Raw genomic sequence first — 25,138 nt, 5'->3', positions numbered from 1 at the left:
TTTCTGATGGCCGGGGAGTCCAGAACCAGGGGTCATAGTCTAAGGATAAGGGGTCGGCCATTTAGGACAGAGATGAGGAGGAATTTCTTCACCCAGAGAGCGGTGAACCTGTGGAATTCTCTGCCACAGAGGGCAGTGGAGGCCAATTCATTAAATATATTCAAGAAAGAGTTGGATATATTTCTTGAGGCTAAAGGGATCAAGGGATATGGGGAAAAGGCAGGGACAGGGTACTGAATTTGGATGATCAGCCATGATCACATTGAATGGCGGAGCAGGCTCGAAGGGCCGAATGGCCTACTCCTGCTCCTATCTTCTATGTTTCTATGTTTCTATGATGTGGAAAATCCATTTCCACCTGTGGGTGAGACCAGAACAAGGGGGGCATAAATATAAGATAGTCACTGACTGATCAAACAAAGAATTTAAGAGGAATTTCTTTACACAGAGAGTGTTGAGAATGTGGAACTCGGTGCCACATGGAGTGGTTGAGGCGGAAAGCATTGATGCATTTAAGGGGAGGTTTGGAGGGGCAGTTAGTATTGTTAGTTAATAGAGAAGGGAATAAGGGCTTTATGGGTGTAGGGAGGGAAGAGGTAGTTGGGGTGTGTGAGCTATGGGGGCGGTTTGTGGTGGATGGACGGTATGTGGCCACCAGATGGAGACAAAGTCCCCCTCTCACTACAATTCAGGTGATGGCCACACCCACCTCCAACACACCTGAGGCAAATCTACCCATTAGCTCAGGAGTTCAAAAGGCAAATTAGTGCATCCCTTCAGAGCCAGGGGCGGGGCAGGGGCAGGGGCAGGGAAAGGGAAAGGGAAAGGGAAAGGGGGCGGGGGCCGAGGGCCAAGGGCCGAGGGCCAAGACAAAGCCATGACTGCTGTTGAAAACCGGCTTGCAGCTGCCACAGAGAGGTCTACTATTGAACCCGGGTGGAATATTGTTTAATTCTGAGAGCCTGATATGACCCCTGGACCGGCTGAGAAAGATCCAGTGGTAAAGTAACCCTGGCTTATTGTTTTTGGAGGAAATTGACGTAAGGACTGCCTTCCTAACCACCCGGGGCGGGTGATGGTTTTGTTCTTCATTTTTTCGTTTTTGAACGTCATATGGGTTTTTTGGATTTTGCCAGACGTGAACCTTTTTTCCCCTTTTTCTAAAAATAAAACACAGCTAACTGCTGTTTTTCATTGACCAATCTTGTGACTGTGCTTGTGTCCTCCACCCCCCCGCATCAACACAGCCTTCGGTCTAGGTGGTGGTTGATTACAGGTGGGAGGAGGCACGTGCGGAGTATAAACACTGGCATAGACCTGTTGGGCCAGTTGGCCTGTTTTTGTGCTGCGGATTCGATGTAAATCATTTCCAAAGGCTGCTTTATTTTCAGAATTCAAGTGCCCAGTGCCTACAATCGAGCAAGGAACTCTCTTTCCAAATAGTGCATCCTATGCCCCTGGGGACACGATCACCTTCGAGTGTGACGATGGCTACAGACTTCTGGGCTCGGCCAGCAGAACCTGTCTGGTCAACGGCGGGTGGAACGGGACCACGGCCGTTTGCGAGGCTGGGAGTAAGTAATGTTAGTTCTCAAGCTCAAGGGCAGCACTGAGCACTGCTCCGATATCATGTCTTCGTCACAACCGCCGTGAGGCTAGTGGCGCCCGCTGTTATTTATGCGCTAATAACACAGCAACTGCAGAGGAGGAGCAGGTGCGCAGTTAAACGGAGTAATCCAAGTGTTGCTGCCCCGAGATGCACCGTTAGCTTCGCGGACACAGATTCTCGCCATCTGCCTCACCAGTGGAAAGCATTGAATGGCGTGACGTTGCTGTACTCGATCGGTAGATACGAACTAAACTCGCCGCAGAAGGTTAAGTCTTGTCCATTCCAACCTAAGTAACCTTTTTAACAGCGGGACAACTGTTGATTGCTGCCAATCAACTTTTCCAGCTGAAAATTAACTGTTGCAAGTGTAGAGTCTCATTCCATCAGGTTTTAATTGTTCTTGGAGATTTTAGAATGTAAACATTTAAATTTTACATTTGTTTAACGTTTCCATTCTGCATGTTTTCTGTCTCTCTTAATCCAATCTTTCTTTCCCTCTCTTTATTTCTCTTTCTGTGCCTGATTTGACATTGAATTCACCCTCTCTAATTTACACTTCAGGATGGATGCCGAGAAGGATCCATCAGTTCCCTCACTGCCGAGGAGGATGCCGACAAACTCCAGTATGATTTGGACATGTTGGGTGATTGGGCAGATGCATGGCAGATGCAGTATAATGTGGATAAATGCGAGGTTATCCACTTTGGTGACAGAAACAGGAAGGCAGATTATTATCTGAACGGCAATAGATTGGGAGAAGGGGAAGTGCAACGAGACCTGGGTGTCCTTGTGCACCAGCCGCTGAAGGTAAGCATGCAGGTGCAGCAGGCGTTTAAGAAGGCAAATGTTATGTTGGCCTTCATAGCGAGAGGGTTCGAGTACAGGAGCAAGGCTGTCTTGCTGCAGTTGTACAGGGCCTTGGTGAGACCACACTTTGAGTATTGTGTGCAGTTTTGGTCACCTTACCTGAGGAAGGATGTTCTTGCCATGGAGGGAGTGCAGCGAAGATTCACCAGACTGATACCTGGGATGGCAGGAATGACGTATGAGGAGAGTTTGGGTCAATTGGGCTTATATTCACTGGAGTTTAGAAGAATGAGAGGGGATCTCATTGAAACTTATAAAATTCTAACAGGACTAGACAGACTAGATGCAGGAAGGATGTTCCCGATGATCGGGGAGTCCAGAACCAGGGGTCACAGTCTAAAGATAAGGGGTAAACCATTTAGGACAGAAATGAGGAGGAATTTCTTCACCCAGAGAGTGGTGAACCTGTGGAATTCTCTACCACAGAAGGCAGTTGAGGCCAATTCATTAAATATATTCAAGAAGGAGTTGGATATATTTCTTAAGGCTAAAGGGATCAAGGGATATGGGGAGAAAGCAGGGACAGGGTACTGAATTTGGATGATCGGCCATGATCTCATTAAATGGTGGAGCAGGCTCGAGGGGCCGAATGGCCTACTCCTGCTCCTATCTTCTATGTTACACTTCCTTCTCAGTCCTTGCACTGTTTCTTTCACAACCCTTCAATCTGTTTGGTTAAGGAGCTCCACAGTTGCTTTCCCTGTTCACTCAGCTCCCAGTGACCCTGTTTCCCTCACTGCGCCATTACCAGCTCGCACTTTCAGCAACTTGCCACGTAAAAAAATTAAAAAGTTAAATGTACAAAGGCAAGTCTAACTAACGACAGATGCCATTAGATTCACTCCGAAAGCAAGTAGTGGGCCATTCAGTTCTATTGGGTGCTGTATACTAAGTTGTGTATAATGTCTATTTGCACCATGTGATGTATATTTGAGTTGTATATTTGAGCCCTCCACTGTCTCTAAACTTTCACTCAGGTTGTCCGACATCCAGTAATGGATGAGCAGCAATTTCCTCCAATTAATATTGGGAAGACCGAAGCCATTGCCTTCGGTCCTCGCCACAACTCCGTTCCCTAGATACCAACTCCATCCCTCTTCCTGGCAACTGTCTGAGGCTGAACCACACTGGTCGCAAACTTGGTGTCATATTTAACCCTGAAATGAGCTTCCGACCACATATCCGCAGCATAACCAAGACCGCCTATTTCCACCTCCGTAACATCACCCGTCTCTGCCCCTGCCTCAGCTCATCCGCTGCTGAAACCCTCATCCATGCCCTTGTTACCTCTAGACTAGACAATTCCAACACACTCCTGGCTGGCCTTCCACGTTCTACACTACGTCAACTTGAGATGTGTAGGGGGGCATCTTTTCTGTGGTTTACGGTAATTTACCTGGTCAGCAGCCTTTGCCTGCATTCTGACCAATTCCAATCTTTTACCTGGTTTACGGTAATTCACCTGGTCAGGCAGCCTTTTGCTGCTACACTGTAAACCAATTTCCAAACAGTGGTTTCGAATCGCTACCCCACCTTCCAGTTCTGACTGGAGGACTTATAATTAATGATATATTTAAATGGACAACTGGTCTGGGTGTGAGAAAGTCAAACTTTATTAAACTAAAGAAGCTATAATCAAATTTTAAACTATACAACACAAACACAGTAATTACAGTAAAATTGCTTAAATGGGGGAAGGCAGATGGCAAAAACGAGGGATTAATGGCTACAATGTTGATTAAACAATCTTGGCAATATCCCCTAAATTACCACCCCCTAACTCCTTACTAGGGTGCCTTGCTGAGGAGTCAGAAACCCTGCTCACCTGTGGTCCAGTGAAGTAAGAGAGAGATAGCTTCTCAGGAGCTATCTTTTATACCCTGTGAGCTCCTGCTGTTTTGGCGCTGAAAGGGTCTGTGTGCAAAATTTGCGCCCAAAAGTCCGAATACACAAGAGAAAGGCTGTGATTGGCAGATTCAAAGTGGTTGGAGTGGTTTGGATGTGTCTACCTTCTGGGGCCGAAGCGTACCCGCCCACATCCAGCGTTCACCTGGGCTAAAACAAAAGGGAATCCAACTGCCCTATTGTTCAATTAATGGGTGATTCAAAACCTCATTCATTCCTTAACTGTTCCATACCCAAAGTCCTTTCCATGGTTTCGGTGTATCCATTGTGTGTATAAGAGGTTTGAATGGGGCTGGATTTCTGTGTAAACAGAAGCCGATTGTTCTGCGGTTTCTGTTCAAGTGGGTTAATCCCTTAAGTCAATAAACAACTTCTGAGAAGGGAAGCTCCCTTTGATTGGCAGGTCTGACTACCACTGCTTGATCCTCCCACTTACACAGACATCCACGAGCTGCGAGCTGCTTTTGTCTTTTGGCCATGCTTTCTGACGGCCATTTTTAAAACCCCTTTTACAATTACCAAACTCCAGGGAACAGTTTTATTAAAATGTACTGTCTTAAAGTGTGTGAATTTTTCCACGAAGTTCCTTGATTCTGGTGTTGTCCACGTGCTGCAACGCAGCCTTTTGTGGTTCTGGGCATCTTTTAAAACATTGTCCTACCCAGAGACAATTCAAATCACACAATTCTTCATCCATGATGTGGACCAATATTCTCCGATCTTCAGGGATTTAGGGGATTTTGCGAACCCAAACAGATGATCCAAAACTTGGCTGTCCGTGTCCTAACTCGCACCAGGTCCCGTTCACCCATCACCGTTGTGATGTATATTTGAGACGAGTGATCTATATTTGAGACGAGTGATCTATATTTGAGACGAGTGATCTATATTTGGGACGTGTGATCTATATTTGAGACGAGTGACCTATATTTGAGACGTGTGATCTATATTTGAGACGAGTGATCTATATTTGAGACGAGTGATCTATATTTGAGACGAGTGATCTATATTTGAGACGTGTGATCTATATTTGAGACGTGTGATCTATATTTGGGATGTGTGATGTATATTTGAGACGTGTGATGTATATTTGAGATGTGTGATGTATATTTGAGACGAGTGATGTATATTTGAGACGTGTGATGTATATTTGAGACGTGTGATCTATATTTGAGATGTGTGATGTATATTTGAGACGTGTGATCTATATTTGGGATGTGTGATGTATATTTGGGACGTGTGATGTATATTTGGGACGTGTGATCTATATTTGAGATGTGTGATCTATATTTGATACGTGTGATGTATATTTGAGACGTGTGATCTATATTTGGGATGTGTGATCTATATTTGAGACGTGTGATCTATATTTGAGACGTGTGATCTATATTTGAGACGTGTGATCTATATTTGGGACGTGTGATCTATATTTGAGACGTGTGATGTATATTTGAGACGTGTGATCTATATTTGAGACGTGTGATGTATATTTGAGACGTGTGATGTATATTTGAGATGTGTGATGTATATTTGGGACGTGTGATCTATATTTGGGACGTGTGATCTATATTTGAGACATGTGATGTATATTTGAGACGTGTGATCTATATTTGAGACGTGTGATGTATATTTGGGATGTGTGATCTATATTTGAGATGTGTGATCTATATTTGAGACGTGTGATCTATATTTGAGACGTGTGATCTATATTTGAGACGTGTGATGTATATTTGAGACGTGTGATCTATATTTGAGATGTGTGATCTATATTTGAGACGTGTGATGTATATTTGAGACGTGTGATCTATATTTGAGACGTGTGATCTATATTTGAGACGTGTGATCTATATTTGAGACGTGTGATGTATATTTGAGACGTGTGATCTATATTTGAGACGTGTGATCTATATTTGAGACGTGTGATGTATATTTGAGACGTGTGATCTATAATTGAGAGGTGTGATGTATATTTGAGATGTGTGATCTATATTTGAGACGTGTGATCTATATTTGAGATGTGTGATCTATAGTTGAGATGTGTGATGTATATTTGAGACGTGTGATGTATATTTGAGATGTGTGATGTATATTTGAGACGTGTGATCTATATTTGAGACGTGTGATCTATATTTGAGACGTGTGATGTATATTTGAGACGTGTGATGTATATTTGAGACGTGTGATCTATATTTGAGACGTGTGATGTATATTTGAGACGTGTGATGTATATTTGAGATGTGTGATGTATATTTGGGACGTGTGATCTATATTTGGGACGTGTGATCTATATTTGAGACATGTGATGTATATTTGAGACGTGTGATCTATATTTGAGACGTGTGATGTATATTTGGGATGTGTGATCTATATTTGAGATGTGTGATCTATATTTGAGACGTGTGATCTATATTTGAGACGTGTGATCTATATTTGAGACGTGTGATGTATATTTGAGACGTGTGATCTATATTTGAGATGTGTGATCTATATTTGAGACGTGTGATGTATATTTGAGACGTGTGATCTATATTTGAGACGTGTGATCTATATTTGAGACGTGTGATCTATATTTGAGACGTGTGATGTATATTTGAGACGTGTGATCTATATTTGAGACGTGTGATCTATATTTGAGACGTGTGATGTATATTTGAGACGTGTGATCTATAATTGAGAGGTGTGATGTATATTTGAGATGTGTGATCTATATTTGAGACGTGTGATCTATATTTGAGATGTGTGATCTATAGTTGAGATGTGTGATGTATATTTGAGACGTGTGATGTATATTTGAGATGTGTGATGTATATTTGAGACGTGTGATGTATATTTGAGACGTGTGATGTATATTTGGGATGTGTGATGTATATTTGGGACGTGTGATCTATATTTGAGACGTGTGATCTATATTTGAGACATGTGATCTATATTTGAGGCGTGTGATCTATATTTGAGATGTGTGATCTATATTTGAGACGTGTGATCTATATTTGAGATGTGTGATCTATATTTGAGACGAGTGATCTATATTTGAGACGTGTGATCTATATTTGAGACGTGTGATCTATATTTGAGACGAGTGATCTATATTTGAGACATGTGATGTATATTGGAGACATGTGATCTACATTTGATGAAATTGCCTCCTTTCCTCTTTCAGTGGACACCTGTCGAAATCCCGGCATTCCGGCAGGCAGTGTGAAAACTGGGAATGACTACGGCACGGATGATAAGGTCAAGTATTTGTGCCTCAACGATCTCGTTCTGATTGGCTCGTCGGAGAGAATCTGCCTGGAGACAGGAGACTGGACTGGATCGGAGCCCAGCTGCCAGCGTGAGTGAACGAGAGAGGGTGAAACCCGGGCCGCAAACGCCCACCGATTGAAATGATTGCGCGGCATTGAAAAATTTAGCGTAAAATTCAGTACCCTGTCCCTGCTTTCTTCCCATATCCCTTGATCCCTTTAGCCTTAAGAAATATATCTAACTCCTTCTTGAATATATTTAGTGAATTGGCCTCAACTGCCCTCTGTCCTAAATGGCTTACCCCTTATCCTTAGACTGTGACCCCTGGTTCTGAACTCCCCCGCCATCGGGAACATCCTTCCTGCATCTAGTCTGTCTAGTCCTGTTAGAATTTTATAAGTTTCCATGAGATTCCCTCTCATTCTTCTAAACTCTAGCGAATATAAGCCCAATCGACCCAATCTCTCCTCATACGTCATTCCTGCCATCCCAGGCATCAGTCTGGTGAATCTTCGCTGCACTCCCTCCATGGCAAGAACATCCTTCCTCAGATAAGGCGACCAAAACTGCACACAATACTCAAGGTGTGGTCTCACCAAGACCCTGTACAACTGCAGCAAGACATCCTTGTTCCTGTACTCGAACCCTCTCGCTACGAAGGCCAACATACCATTTGCCTCCTTAACCGCCTGCTGCACCTGCATGCTTACCTTCAGCGACTGGTGCACAAGGACACCCAGGTCTCATTGCACTTCCCCTTCTCCCAATCTATTGCCATTCAGATAATAATCTGCCTTCCTGTTTTTGCCACCAAAGTGGATAACCTCACATTTATCCACATTATAGTGCCATCTGCCCAATCACCCAACCTGTCCAAATCATACTGGAGTTTCTCTGCATCCTCCTCACAGCACAGTTTGGAGCTGGAGGATGAGCCTAAAGCCAGGACTTAAATGTAATGTGACAACTGCAGGGTGGGAATGGCTGTGAGGGATATTGGTGCGGCACCCATTAAACTCAAACCTGTGACGTTCCTCTGTCTTTAGAGGAAATGTCAACCCTTCAGAAACTGTAAGCGAGGAAAATCTGGATGGTAAAACAGAACTAACAGACTCAGGTGTTAATCCCAGATCAATAGTTTATTACGAGTGCACACGGGAGAACCAGCTCAGCCAACCCCAGCTGGAGGCTCCGTTCTCAGAGGAAAAGTGACAATACAGCTTAGTTTATAGTTTATTAGACAACACCCACTTATTACTAATGGGGTGTATACATGGGAATATTGATACTTCATTGGTTTACATGGTTAATCAATCAACTACTAAGCCTGTCCTTCAAACTCAAGTACCCCCTGAATACGTCAGTAAAAAGCTTGTCGACTGTAGGAGGCTTCATATTCATGAGCTATCTCTTACTCTTGTTATCGGTATGGGAAAGTATTTTCAGCAGAGACATGGCTAGCTGGATACAAAAGCCACATTGAATTATGCAGCTGGCTGACTACTTCTTCAAGGCCTTATTTGCTGCTTCTTCTTAATCGTGCCTTTGTACTCTTATCTCTTCCAAGAACAGGCTCTTTCTAAACAGTTACCAGGTTGTTATTACAAGCAACGTTTCAGAATGCCTTTGGTCAGCTAATTTTTATTTATGTTAGTCTAAAAAGGGTTAATATAGCCAAGTAGCCCATGGTGCTTTGCGTTTGTTTTCCAGCCTAACAAGACTAAATGGTACCTTTCAGACAGTTTTATACCGGTCGAATATTGAGGACCCCTTTATATCCCTTAATAAACCAAATTTTATCCTAACAGAAACAGACAGATTAGTGTCTGTGTTAAAGTGGCAAGTGGAGGAATATTGGGCACTTGGAGTTGGGCAGCTGAAATCAACGCCAAGGAATTCGCGGCTTGGAAATTAAATAGCAACAGTCGTCAGAGACAGGAGTAAAACAAAAGCAAAAGCACTGGTACTGCTACCAATCATGACTGTCTCTATTATCTTAATGACACCGGGGCTTAGAGTTATGAGGAGACGGTACAGAAACTTGGCTTGCAAGAAAGAAAGACTTGCATTTATATAGCGCCTTTCAAGGCCACTGGACACCTCTAAGCGCTTTACAGCCAATGAAGTACTTTTGGAGTGTAGTCACTGTTGTAATGTCGGAAACGCGGCAGCCAATTTGCGCACAGCAAGGTCCCACAAACAGCAACGTGATAATGACCAGATCATCTGTTTTTGTTATGTTGGTTGAGGGATAAATATTGGCCCCAGGACACCTCCCCTGCTCTTCTTCGAAATAGCGTCCATGGGATCTTTTACATCCGCCTGAGAGAGCAGACGGGGCCTCAGTTTAACACCTCATTCAAAAGGCGGCACCTCTGACAGTGCAGCACTCCCTCAGTACCACACTGGAGTGTCAGCCTAGCTTTATGTGCTCAAGTCCCTGGAGTGGGACTTGAACCCACAACCTTCTAGACTCAAAGGCGAGAGCCACAGATGAAGTTGAAGAAGACTGAGAGATAATCTGATCGAAGTGTTTAAAATGTTAAAAGGGTAGATACGGAGGAATGATTTCATCTGGTGCGGGAATCAGGAACGAGGGGGCACAATCTTAAATTCGAGCAAGCTCATTCAGGAGGGATATCAGGAAGCATTTACTCCCACAAAGGGCAGTAGAAATCTGGAACTCTCTGCCCTCAAAAGGCTGTTGAGGCTGGGGGTCAACTGAAGCTTTCAAGGCTTGGGCTTGTCTAATCTACTGGAATTTTTTGAGGATGTAACTGGTAGAATAGATAAGGGAGAACCAGTGGATGTGATGTTTTTGGACTTTCAGAAGGCTTTCGATAAGGTCCCGCATAAGAGATTAGCATGCAAAGTTAAAGCACATGGGATTGGGGGTAAGGTACTGACTTGGATAGAGAACTGGTTGGCAGACAGGAAGCAAAGAGTTGGAATAAACGGGTCTTTTTCCGAGTGGCAGGCTGTGACTAGTGGGGTACTGCAGGGATCGGTGCTAGGACCCCAGTTATTCACAATATATATTAATGATCTGGACGAGGGAACTAGATGTAATATCTCCAAGTTTGCAGATGACACAAAGCTCGGTGGGTGTGTGCTGTGAGGAGGATGCTGAGAAACTCCAATATGATTTGGACAGGTTGGGTGATTGGGCAGAAGCATGGCAGATGCAATATAACGTGGATAAATGTGAGGTTATCCACTTTGGTGGCAAAAACAGGAAGGCAGATTATTATCTGAACGGCAATAGATTGGGAAAAGGGGAAGTGCAACGAGACCTGGGTGTCCTTGTGCACCAGTCGTTGAAGGTAAGCATGCAGGTGCAGCAGGCGGTTAAGAAGGCAAATGGTATGTTGGCCTTCATAGCAAGAGGATTCGAGTACAGGAGCAAGGATGTCTTGCTGCAGTTGTACAGGGCCTTGGTGAGACCACACCTTGAGTATCGTGTGCAGTTTTGGTCGCCTTATCTGAGGAAGGATGTTCTTGCCATGGAGGGAGTGCAGCGAAGATTCACCAGACTGATACCTGGGATGGCAGGAATGATGTATGAGGAGAGATTGGGTCGATTGGGCTTATACTCGCTGGAGTTTAGAAGAATGAGAGGGGATCTCATTGAAACTTATAAAATTCTAACAGGACTAGACAGACTAGATGCAGCAAGGATGTTCCAGATGGTGGGGGAGTCCAGAACCAGGGGTCATAGTCTAAGGATAAGGGGTAAGCCATTTAGGACAGAGATGAGGAGGAATTTCTTCACCCAGAGAGTGGTGAACCTGTGGAATTCTCTACCACAGAAGGCCGTTGAGGCCAATTCATTAATATAATCAAGAAGGAGTTAGATATATTTCTTAAGGCTAAAGGGATCAAGGGATATGGGGAGAAGGCAGGGACAGGGTACTGAATTTGGATGATCAGCCGTGATCTCATTGAATGGCGGAGCAGGCTCGAGGGGCCGAATGGCCTACTCCTGCTCCTATCTTCTATGTTTCTGTGTTTCTATGATTGATGGATTTTTGTTGGGTAAGTTTATTAAAGGTTACGGAACCAAGGTGGGCAGATGGAGTTAGGATACAGGTCAGCCATGATCTCATTGACCGGCGGAACAGGCTCGAGGGGCTGAATGGCCTCCTATGTTCTTCTCGACCCGATTTTAAGTTGACGTCTCTGTCGTTTCAGACAAGCGTTCCTTTGACTTGCCCGAAGAGGTGGCTGCTCATTTCTCCGCTTCATTTTCACGCTTCTTGACTGGAGTTGAAGGGGAAAAAGACGGTGAGTGGCTTTTTATTCCTTTCTCGACGGTTGGTGGCAGCGGCTGCAAGTTGTGGCATTTGATGTTCAGATGTTGCAGGGAGCGATTACTGCCCAATGGAAAAAGTCCCTCTGTCTGCTGTCTTAATGTGACACAGGCCAGGAAATTCCTGGGCCAGCCAGGCGAGTGTAGGAATAGTCGACGCTAAAGGTAACCAAGGCAGGGCTGAGGGCTTCCGCAGCAGATGAGCTGAGATGGGCGATGTTACAGAGGTGGAACTGGTAAAAAGGCACAGACGGCACAAATATAGGTAGCGCATTCGAGACAGAAGATGCAGGAAAAGAAAAAAAGAAAGACTTGCATTTCTATAGCGCCTTTCACGACCACCGGACGTCCCAAAACGCTTTCCTGCCAATGAAGCACATTTTGGAGTGTGGTCACTGTTGTAATGTAGGAAACGCGGCAGCCAACTTGCGCACAACAAGATCCCACAAACAGCAACGTGATAATGACCAGATCATCTGTTTTAGTGATGTAGATTTTTTTTTTTTTAATTCGTTCCTGGGATGCGGGCGTCGCTGGCAAGGCCGGCATTTATTGCCCATCCCAAATTGCCCCTTGAGAAGGTGGTGGTGAGCCGCCTTCTTGAACCGCTGCAGTCCCGTGTGGTGAAGGTGCTCCCACGGCGCTGTTAGGGAGGGAGTTCCAGGATTTTGACCCAGCGACGATGAAGGAACGGCCGATATATTTCCAAGTCAGGATGGTGTGTGGCTGGGAGGTGGTGATATCCTTGTCCTTCTAGGTGGTTGAGGGATAAATATTGGCCCAGGACACCGGGGAGAACTCCCCTGCTCTTCTTCGAAATAGTGCCATGGGATCTTTTACGTCCATCTTAGAGAGCAGATGCGTTTAACGTCTCATCCGAACGACAGCACCTCTGACAGTGCAGCATTCTCTCAGCACTGACAGTACTGCACTGGGAGTGTCAGCCTGGATTTTTGTGCTCAAGTCTCTGGAGTGGGACTTGAACCCACGACCTTCTGACTCAGAGGCGAGGGTGCTGCCCACTGAGTCACGGCTGACACAGAAATGGATTTATATCCACATTATAGCATGGAATATAGAATAGAATACAGGTTAGGATGGTATGGGAGAGGAGAGGAGGGAAGAGGATAGGATAGAATACGATAGCATACTATAGGATACAATACTATTGGAGAGGAATGGAATGGACTGGATACAGAAAGCCCAATGCTCCCTTTATATTACAGGGTTGCCTCTAATGAAATGACCAACCTGGTCGACTAGCCTACAGTGAAAGCCACCCGTTGAGAGGGATCAGCTGGTATAATATCTATTAAGTGCAGTAAATATTGTGAAGGGGACTGAGCCTGGTGGTAAATGTCTCATGAACATTTCTTCTTTCCCAGTTTCTGTTGGCAGGAAACTCTCACTGAGTCAAGGACAGAAGCTTCACATTTACATTCTCCTCGACGTTTCTGGAAGTATCGAGAAAGAGGACTTTCGGCGAGCCCAGCATGCTCTGACCAACTTTATTGACATGGTAACCGGCCATCGCTGCTCACTCTCGGGATCAGGCCCGTCTCTATCTGATCACTGCACACTCTCGGGATCAGGCCCGTCTCTATCTGATCACCGCATACTCCAGGTGCAGTCTCACCAAGGCCCTATATAATTGGAGTACCTGCACATTCACTTTCAGTGACTCATGTACAAGGACACCCAGGTCCCTTTGAGCATCTGCATTCCCCAATCTTTCACCATTTAGGAAATACTCTGCCTTTCTGTTTTTTTCTCCCAAAGTGGATGACTTCACATTTATCCACATTATATTCCATCTGCCATGTTCTCACCCACACACTGAGCCTGTCGAGATCCCCTTGAAGCCTCTTCACATCCTCTTCACAACTGACACTGCCACCTAACTTTATCATCAGCAAATTTGGAAATGTTAGTTAGTCCTCTCATCCAAATCATTGATATAGATTGTGAATAGCTGGGGCCCAAGCACCGATCCTTGCGGTACCCCACGAGTCACAGCCTGCTATCCTGAAAAAGACCCATTTATCCCTACTCTTTGTTTTCTGTTTGTTAACCAATTCTCAATCCATGCTAGTATATTGCCTCCAATTCCATGTGCCCTAATTTTGTTCACCAACCTCTTGTGTGGGACCTTAACGAAGGCCTTCCGAAAATCCAGATATACCACATCTACCGGTTCCCCTTTGTCTACTGCACTAGTTACATCCTCAAAGAACTTCAATAGGTTTGTCAAACAGGATTTCCCTTTCATAAATCCATGTTGACTCTGCCCAATCTTACTACAGGAAACTTTGTGTTATCCGGAAGCTAACTGTCCGGAATGCTCGAGCCACCGGCAAAAATCAGGAGCCGTTTCGTTAGGTTTTTTTTCTTCTCGTTGCTTTTTTCTCTCAACAGTCAAGCTCTGCAAGGTCTTGCTGAAGCTGTTGCTAAGCTACAGAGACGCTTGGACTGTTTAGAAGCAACAGGGTTTGTTGACAGACACGGAGCTCAAAAGCTTCCGTATGTTTCAACATTAGCGCTGGAGCGTCCGGCAGTTTTGAGGGAACAGCAGCAGCTCGGTCCCGTCGGTGCCGGATAGCACAAAGTTTCCTGTATTAGTTTCCAAGTGCCCAGTTATTGCATTCTTTAAAATAGATTCCTGCATTTTCCCAACTACTGATGTGAGGCTAACGGATCTGTAGTTCCCCGTTTTCCCTCTCCCTCCTTCCTTAAATAGCGGGATTACATTTGCTATCCTAACAACAACAACTTGGATATATATAGCGCATTTAATGTAGAAAAACGTCCCAAAACAACTTTGGCACCGAGCCACAGATGGAGATATTAGACAGATGACCGAAAGCTCTGTCAAAGAGGTAGGGTTTAAGGAGCGTCGTAAGAGAGGAAAGAGAGGTAGAGAGGCTGGAAATGTATCGTGAGAATTCCAGAACTTAGGGCTGAAGACACGGCCGCCAATGGTGGAGCGATTAAAATCGGGGTTGCACAGGAGTACATATTACAATCAACATTCATGCAATGCCCAATAGCCTAACACCAGATACGGGGTAAAGTAATGAGGTCTATGCTAAGGAATGGCTAGACCAGTACCTGGTATAAAGGCAGCCAATTTGCGCACAGCAAGGTCCCACAAACAGCAATGTGATAATGACCAGATAGTCTGTTTTAGTGATGCTGGTTGAGGGATAAATATTGGCCCAGGAGACCGGGGAGAACTCCCCCTGCTCTTCTTCCAACAGTGACATGGGATCTTTTATGACGGGACCTCGGTTTAACATCTCATCCGAAAGACGGCACTTCCGACAGTGCAGCACTCCCTCAGTACTGCCCCTCCGACAGTGCAGCGCTCCCTCAGTACTGCCCCTCCGACAGTGCGGCGCTCCCTCAGTACTGCCCCTCCGACAGTGCAGCGCTCCCTCAGTACTGCCCCTCCGACAGTGCGGTGCTCCCTCAGTACTGCCCCTCTGAAAATGAAGCGCTCTCTCAGTACTGCCCCTCTGACGGTGCGGCACTCCCTCAGTACTGCCTCTCCGACAGTGCAGCGGTCCCTCAGTACTGATCCTCCGAAAATGCAGCGCTGCCTCAGTACTGCCCCTCCGACAGTGTGGTGCTCCCTCAGTACTGCCCCTCCAACAGTGAGGCGCTCCCTCAGTACTGCCCCTCCGACAGTGCAGCCACCCCTCAGTACTGCCCCTCCGACAGTGAGGCGCTCCCTCAGTACTGCCCCTCCGACAGTGCGGTGCTCCCTCAGTACTGCCCCTCCGACAATGCAGCACTCCCTCAGCACTGCCCCTCCAAAAATGCAGTACTCCCTCAGTACTGCCTCTCCGACAGTGCAACGGTCCCTCAGTACTGCCCCTCCAAAAATGCAGCGCTGCCTCAGTACTGCCCCTCCGACAGTGCAGCACTCCCTCAGTACTGCCCCTCTGATAGTACAGCGCTCCCTCAGTACTGCCCCTCCGACAGTGTGGTGCTCCCTCAGTACTGCCCCTCCGACAGTGTGGTGCTCCCTCAGTACTGCCCCTCCGACAGTGTGGCCACCCCTCAGTACTGCCCCTCCGACAGTGCGGTGCTCCCTCAGTACTGCCCCTCCGACACTGAGGCGCTCCCTCAGTACTGCCCCTCCGACAGTGAGGCCACCCCTCAGTACTGCCCCTCCGACACTGAGGCGCTCCCTCAGTAATGACCCTCCGACAGTGCGGCCAGCCCTCAGTACTGCCCCTCCGACAGTGAGGCGCTCCCTCAGTAATGACCCTCCGACAGTGCGGCCAGCCCTCAGTACTGCCCCTCCGACAGTGAGGCGCTCCCTCAGTACTGCCCCTCCGACAGTGAGGCGCTCCCTCAGTACTGCCCCTCCGACAGTGCGGCCAGCCCTCAGTACTGCCCCTCCGACAGTGAGGCGCTCCCTCAGTACTGCCCCTCCGACAGTGAGGCGCTCCCTCAGTAATGACCCTCCGACAGTGCGGCCACCCCTCAGTACTGCCCCTCCGACAGTGAGGCGCTCCCTCAGTAATGACCCTCCGACAGTGCGGCGCTCCCTCAGTAATGACCCTCCGACAGTGAGGCGCTCCCTCAGTACTGCCCCTCCGACAGTGAGGCGCTCCCTCAGTACTGCCCCTCCGACAGTGCAGCCACCCCTCAGTACTGCCCCTCCGACAGTGAGGCGCTCCCTCAGTAATGACCCTCCGACAGTGCGGCCACCCCTCAGTACTGCCCCTCCGACAGTGAGGCGCTCCCTCAGTAATGACCCTCCGACAGTGCGGCCACCCCTCAGTACTGCCCCTCCGACAGTGAGGCGCTCCCTCAGTAATGACCCTCCGACAGTGAGGCGCTCCCTCAGTACTGCCCCTCCGACAGTGAGGCGCTCCCTCAGTAATGACCCTCCGACAGTGAGGCGCTCCCTCAGTAATGACCCTCCGACAGTGCAGCCACCCCTCAGTACTGCCCCTCCGACAGTGAGGCGCTCCCTCAGTACTGCCCCTCCGACAGTGCGGCGCTCCCTCAGTAATGACCCTCCGACAGTGCAGCCACCCCTCAGTACTGCCCCTCCGACAGTGAGGCGCTCCCTCAGTAATGACCCTCCGACAGTGAGGCGCTCCCTCAGTAATGACCCTCCGACAGTGTGGCGCTCCCTCAGTACTGCCCCTCCGACAGTGTGGCCACCCCTCAGTACTGCCCCTCCGACAGTGCGGCGCTCCCTCAGTACCGCACTGGGAATGTCGGCCTGGATTATGGACTCAAGTCTCTGGAGTGGGACATCAGCCCAGTTGGACTGTCGTGTTTGCCGATAAAACAGCAGTCACTGCCCTGTGAGAGGGTTTGGGACATCCCAAGGGTGATTGGCCTGGGAATTGGGGAGCGAGCAGTGAGATTCGGGAGGGGAGAGATCCGTGATGGAGTGGTTGTGGGGCGGGAATTGAGTTGATGGGCCGAATGGCCATTTCACACTCCAAGCATTCCCGTGCTCCTGTAGTGTTGTAGGTTTCGAAGGGTTGACGGTTTTCGCAGCTGACTGAATGTTGGGAAATCCATTTCCTCTACCAATACTCTTCCTATCGCCTCAGATCAGCCGCTTTGATGTTGGTGTGAGGTACGGAGTGATCACGTTTGGCTCGCGGTCCAGAACGATTGTCAATATCGCTGATTACTTATCGAGCGTCTCATACTCTGTTGCTGACTCACTGTCTGAGCTTAAATACGAAGGTAAATGAATATTTTCCATCATTTATTGCAGGATATCAAATATTCAGCCAAAGCCATCTGCTATATGTGTGTTGTTTTTTGTTTAATATTTTGTTCCTCCCTCCTCTCTCCCAAGTCTTCTCTCTTCTCCTGAAGGTTGTTCAGTACAGCCCACCTCCCCGGACATTTCCCAAAGAAGACGTTCTTCAACATAGGAACAAGAGAACATAAGACGTAGGAGCAGGAGTAGGCCATTCGGCCCCTCGAGCCTGCTCCGACATTCAATAAGATCATGGCTGGTCAGATCTTGGCCTCGACTCCACTTCCCTGCCCGCTCCCCATAATCCTCGACTCCCTTACCGTTTAACAATCTGTCTATCTCCACCTTAAATTTATTCAATGACCCAGCCTCCAGAGCGCTCTGGGGAAGAGAATTCCAAAGATTCACGACCCTCTGAGAGAAGAAATTCCTCCTCGTTTCCGTTTTAAAAAGGTGCCCCCTTATTCTGAAACTATGCCCCTGACGTGCCTCAATAACTTCAAGACTCGAAGTTAACAGAATAAAACAAGGCTTTTATTAGCAAAGAAAAGATACCGGTGGCTGCACCTAGCTTCACCTGGCGTGCTGCTGTTCTACTGCAGGACAAGCCTGGACTTGTCTTAAGTAGGGCCAGGTAGGGGCGGAGCCGACACACAAAGTGGGCGGTGCCCTATACACAATACAAGGTACAAACACCGGAGCAGGCAATACAATATATACAGTTAACTACAGAGTCTGATGAATGACATATTTCATCACAGCCCCCTAGTTCTAGATTCCCCCACGAGGGGAAACATCCTCCCTGCATCTACCCTGTCTAACTCCTCATCTCTGTCCTAAATGGCTTACCCCTTATCCTTAGACTGTGACCCCTGGTTCTGGACTCCCCGACCATCGGGAACATCATAATCATAATCATAATGAACTTTATTGTCATTGTTAGTGCACAAGTGCAGTCCAACGAAATGTAGGCTTGCGGCTCCCGAGAGTGTACATTTAGATTAAGACATTTAAACATTCAACATTCATTTGGCTTGTAATACATTAACATAAACATAACCATAATAAAGTGCATTGGCAGATGTGCAGGCTTTAGAGTTTATTTGTGGAGTTCAGTAGGATGACAGCCCCGGGAAAGAAGCTGTTCCTAAATCTGGTCGTTCGGGTGCGAATGCATCTGTAGCATCTCCCAGATGGCAGGAGGGCGAACAGACTGTGGCTGGGGTGGGTAGGGCCTTTGATGATGGACCGTGACCTCCGTAAACAGCGTTTCTGGTATATGTGCGTCTAGTCCTGTTAGAATTTTATAAGTTTCAATGAGATCCCCTCTCATTCTTCTAAACTCACGGGCCTAGAAATTTACTATGGCCCCGCCAGCTGGCTAGCGCCCAAAAGTTAGCGCTGGGCAGGAAGCCTATAGCGATCATCAGATATTCATTGTTAGTGCCCCAATTCGGAACCGGGCATTATACCAGGGTGTGCCCGCCTCCGCTTGGGGCGCTGACACTGAATATCAGCGCTCTTGGCGCCGCTGCACCACCCGCTGCGGAGCGGCAGGCTGCGGTACTGCAGGCCTCCTCCTTCTCTTAAGGGGGAGCTGCCTGCAACGGGGAGATCGCCGCTGGATAGTGCCGGCAAATGAGCCCGGCACCACGGAGAAGTGCCGGGCTCGCGGAAAGCAGCCGGCAATGCCGCGGGGGGGGCGGTGGAGGAGGCCGGGGAAGGAGGTACGGGCAGGTGGCCGCCGAAAAAGCGGCCGGCCGCACCTTCCACTTTAAAGCGCCCCACTAAGGCAGCAGGACGGCCCTGTTTTCTGGTCGCTGTTTGCGGCCGCTTCGGAGGAGGCGGCCGCAACTAACTATGGGGATCGGGCCGGTTTCGGGGCGGAACCGGGGCACTGCGCACACCGATGACATCATCGGTGCCGGCGCAGCGCTAACGGCTACCGCCGCCAATACCGCTGCGCTGAATATCTGCGCAAACTCATTTCTGGCGCAAAGTCACTCTTTAGGCGTTAACTGGGCGCAAAGCTGGCAGCGCCTTAATGAATTTCTAGGCCACAGTCTAAGGATAAGGGGTAAGCCATTTAGGACAGAGATGAGGAGGAATTTCTTCACCCAGAGAGTGGTGAACCTGTGGAATTCTCTACCACAGAAGGCAGTTGAGGCCAATTCATTAAATATATTCAAGAAGGAGTTAGATATATTTCTTAAGGCTAAAGAGATCAAGGGATATGGGGAGAAAGCAGGGACAGGGTACTGAATTTGGATGATCAGCCATGATCTCATTGAATGGCGGAGCAGGCTCGAGGGGCCGAATGGCCTACTCCTGCTCCTATCTTCTATGTTTCTATGAGATCAGGCCAGGCTCGAGGCTGGGACCATCCTGGAGTGTGCGATTCAGCGAGCCCCTGCATCAACCAGCTGAGTTTAAAATAATGGCCCCTCCGTTGCATCTTGTGTCACTTCATTGGTTGGCTTTTAGTGCGGCTGCAGGGCGGACGCGACGTCCAATTGACTCTTTCGATCTATTCCTTAGATTTCAAAACTGACAGCAATACAGGGACAAACATGACCGGAGCTTTGAAAACTATTTTCGAGATGATGAGTTTTCAGAAAGCAGCAATGAAGGATAAGCTGCCGGATTGGAACGAGGTGCGCCATGTGATCATGCTCTTTACCGACGGTAAGACGTTGCGCTTCGCTCACTGGCCTCCTTCCACCTCCCACGTCCCCCCGCCGCCCCCCCCGTTTGCTAAAACTGCCTCCGCCAACCTTTCCTCACCAACTCTTAATGCGGGCCGAGCCGCTCTCTGCCCAAGCCTTGAGTTCTGCTCCTCAAGCTGGGAGAACCTGTCTTGTACTCTTGAAACAAGCCGAGGCTGTGACCTCTGAAACATAAAAGAACATCAGAATTAGGAGCAGGAGTCGGCCACTCGGCCCCTCGAGCCTGCTCCGCCATTCAATGAGATCATGGCTGATCTGATCTTGGGCTCAGGTCCAGTTCCCTGCCCGCTCCCCATAACCCATCACTCCCTTATTGTTCAACAATCTGTCTATCTCCATTTTAAATATATTCAATGACCCAGCCCCCACAGCTCTCTGGGGAAGAGAATTCCACAGATTTACGACCCTCTGAGAGAAGAAATTCCTCCTCATCTCAGTATTAAATCGGTGCCCCCTTATCCTGAAACTATGGTCCCAAGATCTAGATTACCCCCACGAGGGGAAACATCCTCTCTGCATCTACCGTGTCGAGCCCCCTCACTATCTTATATATTTCAATAAGATCATCTCTCATTCTTCTAGACTCCAATGAGTATAAGCCCAACCTGCTCAACCTTTCTTCATAAGTCAACCACTTTATCTCCAGAATCAACCTCGTGAACCTTCTCTGAACTGCCTCCAATGCAAGAATATCCCTCCTTAAATAAGGAGACTGTACGCAGTACTCCAGGTGTGGTCTCACCAGCGCCCTGTACTGTTGTAGCAGGACTTCCCTGCTTTTATACTCCAACCCCCTTGAAATAAAGGCCAACATTCCATTTGCCTTCCTGATTACTTGCTGTACCTGCATGCTAACTTTTTGTGTTTCACGTACAAGGACCGAAAGTCAACCTTCTATCCTTGAACCTCCATCCACTCTCTCCAACACTAAGGTTATTGCATCCCACCTGATCGCCAATAAACTGACCAACACACTCTTCCCCACATCCTCACTTATTGAAGTAAGACATTGTCACACCATCTCCTAGCTCTTTCTCCGACGCTTTCTTCCCCAAAACCTAAAAACCCTTCTCTTCAAGGTGTCAGCTGTGGCTCAGTGTGTCGCACTCTTAGCTCTGAGTCAGAAGGTCATGGAATCAAGACCCACTCCAGAGACTTGAGCACAAAATCAAGACGGACACTCCCAGTGCAGTACTGAGGGAGCGCTGCACTGTCGGAGGGTCAGTACTGAGGGAGCGCCGCACTGTCGGAGGGGCAGTACTGAGGGAGCGCCACACTGTCGGAGGGGCAGTACTGAGGAAATGCCGCACTGTCGGAGGGGCAGTACTGAGGGAGCGCCGCAATGTCGGAGGGGCAGTACTGAGGGAGCGCCGCACTGTCGGAGGGTCAGTACTGAGGGAGCGCTGCACTGTTGGAGGGGCAGTACTGAGGGAGTGCTGCACTGTTGGAGGGGCAGCACTGAGGGAGTGCCGCACTGTCGGAGGGGCAGCACTGAGGGAGCGCATCACTGTCGGAGGGGCAGTACTGAGGAAATGCCGCACTGTCGGAGGGGCAGTACTGAGGGAGTGCCGCACTGTTAGAGGGGCAGTACTGAGGGAGCGCCGCACTGTCGGAGGGGCAGTACTGAGGAAATGCTGCACTGTCGGAGGGGCAGTACTGAGGGAGCGCCGCACTGTCGGAGGGGCAGTACTGAGGGAGTGCTGCGCTGTCAGAGGGGCAGTACTGAAGGAGCGCCGCACTGTCAAAGGGGCTGTACTGAGGGAGCGCCGCACTGTCAGAGGGGCAGTACTGAGGGAGCGCTGCACTGCCAGAGGGGCAGTACTGAGGGAGAGCTGCACTGCCAGAGGGGCCGCACTGTCGGAGGGGCAGTATTGAAGGAGCGCCGCACTGTTGGAGGGGCAGTACTGAAGGAGTGCCGCACTGTCGGAGGGGCAGTACTGAAGGAGCGCCGCACTGTCGGAGGGGCAGTACTGAGGGAGAGCTGCACTGCCAGAGGGGCAGTACTGAGGGAGCACTGCACTGTCGGAGGGGCAGTACTGAAGGAGCGCCGCACTGTCGGAGGGGCAGTGCTGAAGGAGTGCCGCACTGTCGGAGGGGCAGTACTGAGGGAGCGCTGCACTGCCAGAGGGGCAGTACTGAGGGAGTGCTGCACTGCCAGAGGGGCCGCACTGTCAGAGGGGCAGTACTGAAGGAGTGCCGCACTGTCGGAGGGGCAGTACTGAAGGAGCGCCGCACTGTCGGAGGGGCAGTACTGAAGGAGCGCTGCACTGTCGGAGGGGCAGTACTGAGGGAGCGCTGCACTGTCGGAGGGGCTGTACTGAGGGAGCGTATAAGTGGACCATGATAGACGGTAAAATAAAAACAAAAGAGACCAGGCAGCATCTGTGGAGAGAGAAACAGTGTTAACGTTTCGGGTCGAGGTTCTTTTGTCAGAGCTGGAGATTAACAGTTTTTCAGCAAGTCGATCCAAGGAAAGATGAGGAGGCAGGAAGTAACCAAGTGGGAAAGGTCTGTAACAGGGTGGGGGGCAGGAGTGATTAAATGACAAAAGGCTTCATGCTGCAAGGCCGGGGGGTGGGGGGCAACGGGGCAAGTAAAGAAACAGAGGAAGGACCAGAGGAGTCGTGAATTATGACAGCAGAATAGCAGAAGGGGACAGCATGGAAAATGTTGCAAAGCGGAGTGGTCTGTCATGGCCGTGGCCCGGGAATGTGGTGGAAGAAAGGTAGGTGGACCCTCTTATGTTCATTAATAACCAGTAGTTTTCATTAAGAACACAGCTAGCTTCTTAGCTAGTCACTTTATTAGTATATGAGAACTTCAGTACATGAGGACTTCTACAGCTTCTTTCTAGAGGCTTCCATCTTGACTACTGCCTTGTGGGTAGCCTAGTGCCTCATGGGTAATGTAGTCTTAATATACATACAGCTGGGTAGTGTAGTCTTATATACAGCTCTACACAGCTCTACAGCTCCACCTAGTGTCCACTATAGAATGACATGTTATTGATCAGTACATCCTCCTTTCTTTGAGGTTTAACAAAATCAATATCAATCAACTTTCAAGAAAACAATAAAGATAATATCAGTAACACTTTTGTTAGTGCTCTATAAACATAAACATTTTCAAAACAGTCAACACATTTTCAAAGCTTTACATTGTACTCAAAGATTAAGTCTATCAGGCTTTTTTACTTCACGTGTGGATCTTCTCAACACGGGTAAGTCTGATGTGTCTTCATGAGATTGTTCTGGCGGTGAATGACAAGATGCAGTTGCGGCATTGTCATCGATCTGCTCTTGTATAGATCGAGGTCTCCTTGCGATCTTTGCTTGGAGAGGGTTTCAGTGTTTCCTTCACTCTTCATGCCATAACTCTCAATGTAGTCAATGCACTCTCAAAAAACTGCTGGCAGCTGGATCCCATCATACAGCATAGTCCTTTATAGAATGACATGTTATTGATCATTACAGACCCCAGGGGTACGGGCCACTACACTGGCCATGTACCGATGGAGGATTCCACACCCCTTGACATTCAACGGCATTACCATCGCTGAATTCCCCCACCATCAACATTCTGGGGGTTCACTATTAACCAGAAACTTAACTGGACCAGCCACATAAATGCTGTGGCAACAAGAGCAGGTCAGAGGCTGAGGATTCTGCGGCGAGTGGCTCACCTGCTGACTCCCCAAAGCCTTTCCGCCATCTACAAGGCACAAGTCAGGAGTGTGATGGAATACTCTCCACTTGCCTGGATGAGTGCAGCTCCAACAACACTCAAGAAGCTCGACACCATCCAGGACAAAGCAGCCCGCTTGATTGGCACCCCATCCGCCACCTTAAACATTCACTCCCTCCTCCACCGGCGTACCGTGGCTGCAGTGTGTGCCATCTACAAGATGCACCGCAGCAACTCGCCAAGGCTTCTTCGGCAGCACCTCCCAAACCCGCGACCTCTACCACCTAGAAGGACAAGGGCAGCAGGCGCATGGGAACACCACCACCTCCAAGATCCCCTCCAAGTCACACACCATCCTGACTTGGAAATATATCGCCGATCTTTCATCGTCACTGGGTCAAAATCCTGGAACTCCCTCCCGAACAGCACTGTGGGAGTACCTTCACCACACGGACTGCATTGGTTCAAGAAGGCGGCTCACCACCACCTCCTCAAGGGAAATTAGGGGTGGGCAATAAATGCTGGCATTGCCAGCGACGCCCACATCCCAGGAACAAATAAAGAGAACCCAAGCAGCAGCCCACACCTCCTCCACTCCCAGTACCGACTGCCCCAGAGAGAATGGGAGCAAGCGTTAAGATCAGGGTTGAAAGCAGTCTGCTGTTCGTTTATTTTATTTGAACAAGGGGAAACTTAGGATGTTTCTCTATTTTGCAGGGAGAGCCAACATGGGAGGAAACCCCAAACCGTTGATGGATCGCATTCGGATGTTCTTGAATATCAGGATTTCTCGGGAAGATTATCTAGGTAAAAGGCACTTTGACAGTTGCACATCCGGCGAGAGCCCAGGAATGGCGGAGGGTGAGATTAGGGGGGCGGGAGGGGCATCGCCCTGAACTCCCTCTGTCCCTTGTTTTAACGGAGACCTTAATCTATTTAAAGTCACCCGAGACGGTAAGAGAGCGGGCAGAGGAACTCGAGAGCAAGAGTCATTACAACTCTAACTCCACCTCGGATTCCGGGTTGGCATCCGGTGGGATACTCGCGTCTGG

At 48.5% G+C, this 25,138-nt stretch overlaps 1 protein-coding gene across 2 annotated transcripts in view; it reads left to right on the top strand.

Moving 5' to 3' along the window:
* LOC147096438 (complement factor B-like) overlaps window positions 1–25,138 on the top strand; it is a 78,271-nt gene that overhangs the window by 10,633 nt on the left and 42,500 nt on the right. For both annotated transcript variants that reach the window (XM_085975211.1, XM_085975212.1), the window contains 7 exons: window positions 1,392–1,574; window positions 7,542–7,715; window positions 11,819–11,911; window positions 13,322–13,455; window positions 17,519–17,657; window positions 20,215–20,361; window positions 24,804–24,893. In XM_085975211.1, coding sequence (XP_085831337.1) covers window positions 1,392–1,574; window positions 7,542–7,715; window positions 11,819–11,911; window positions 13,322–13,455; window positions 17,519–17,657; window positions 20,215–20,361; window positions 24,804–24,893 — 960 coding nt within the window. The remainder of the gene's footprint in view (window positions 1–1,391; window positions 1,575–7,541; window positions 7,716–11,818; window positions 11,912–13,321; window positions 13,456–17,518; window positions 17,658–20,214; window positions 20,362–24,803; window positions 24,894–25,138) is intronic.

Source organism: Somniosus microcephalus, unplaced genomic scaffold (assembly GCF_052327205.1).
Source record: "Somniosus microcephalus isolate GS21.2 unplaced genomic scaffold, FLI_Smic_1.0 unresolved_chr1, whole genome shotgun sequence".
In the NCBI taxonomy this organism is placed as follows: Eukaryota; Metazoa; Chordata; class Chondrichthyes; order Squaliformes; family Somniosidae; genus Somniosus; species Somniosus microcephalus.
The sequence above is the reverse complement of the archived record's forward strand: the minus strand, read 5'-3'. Positions and strand labels throughout refer to the sequence as shown.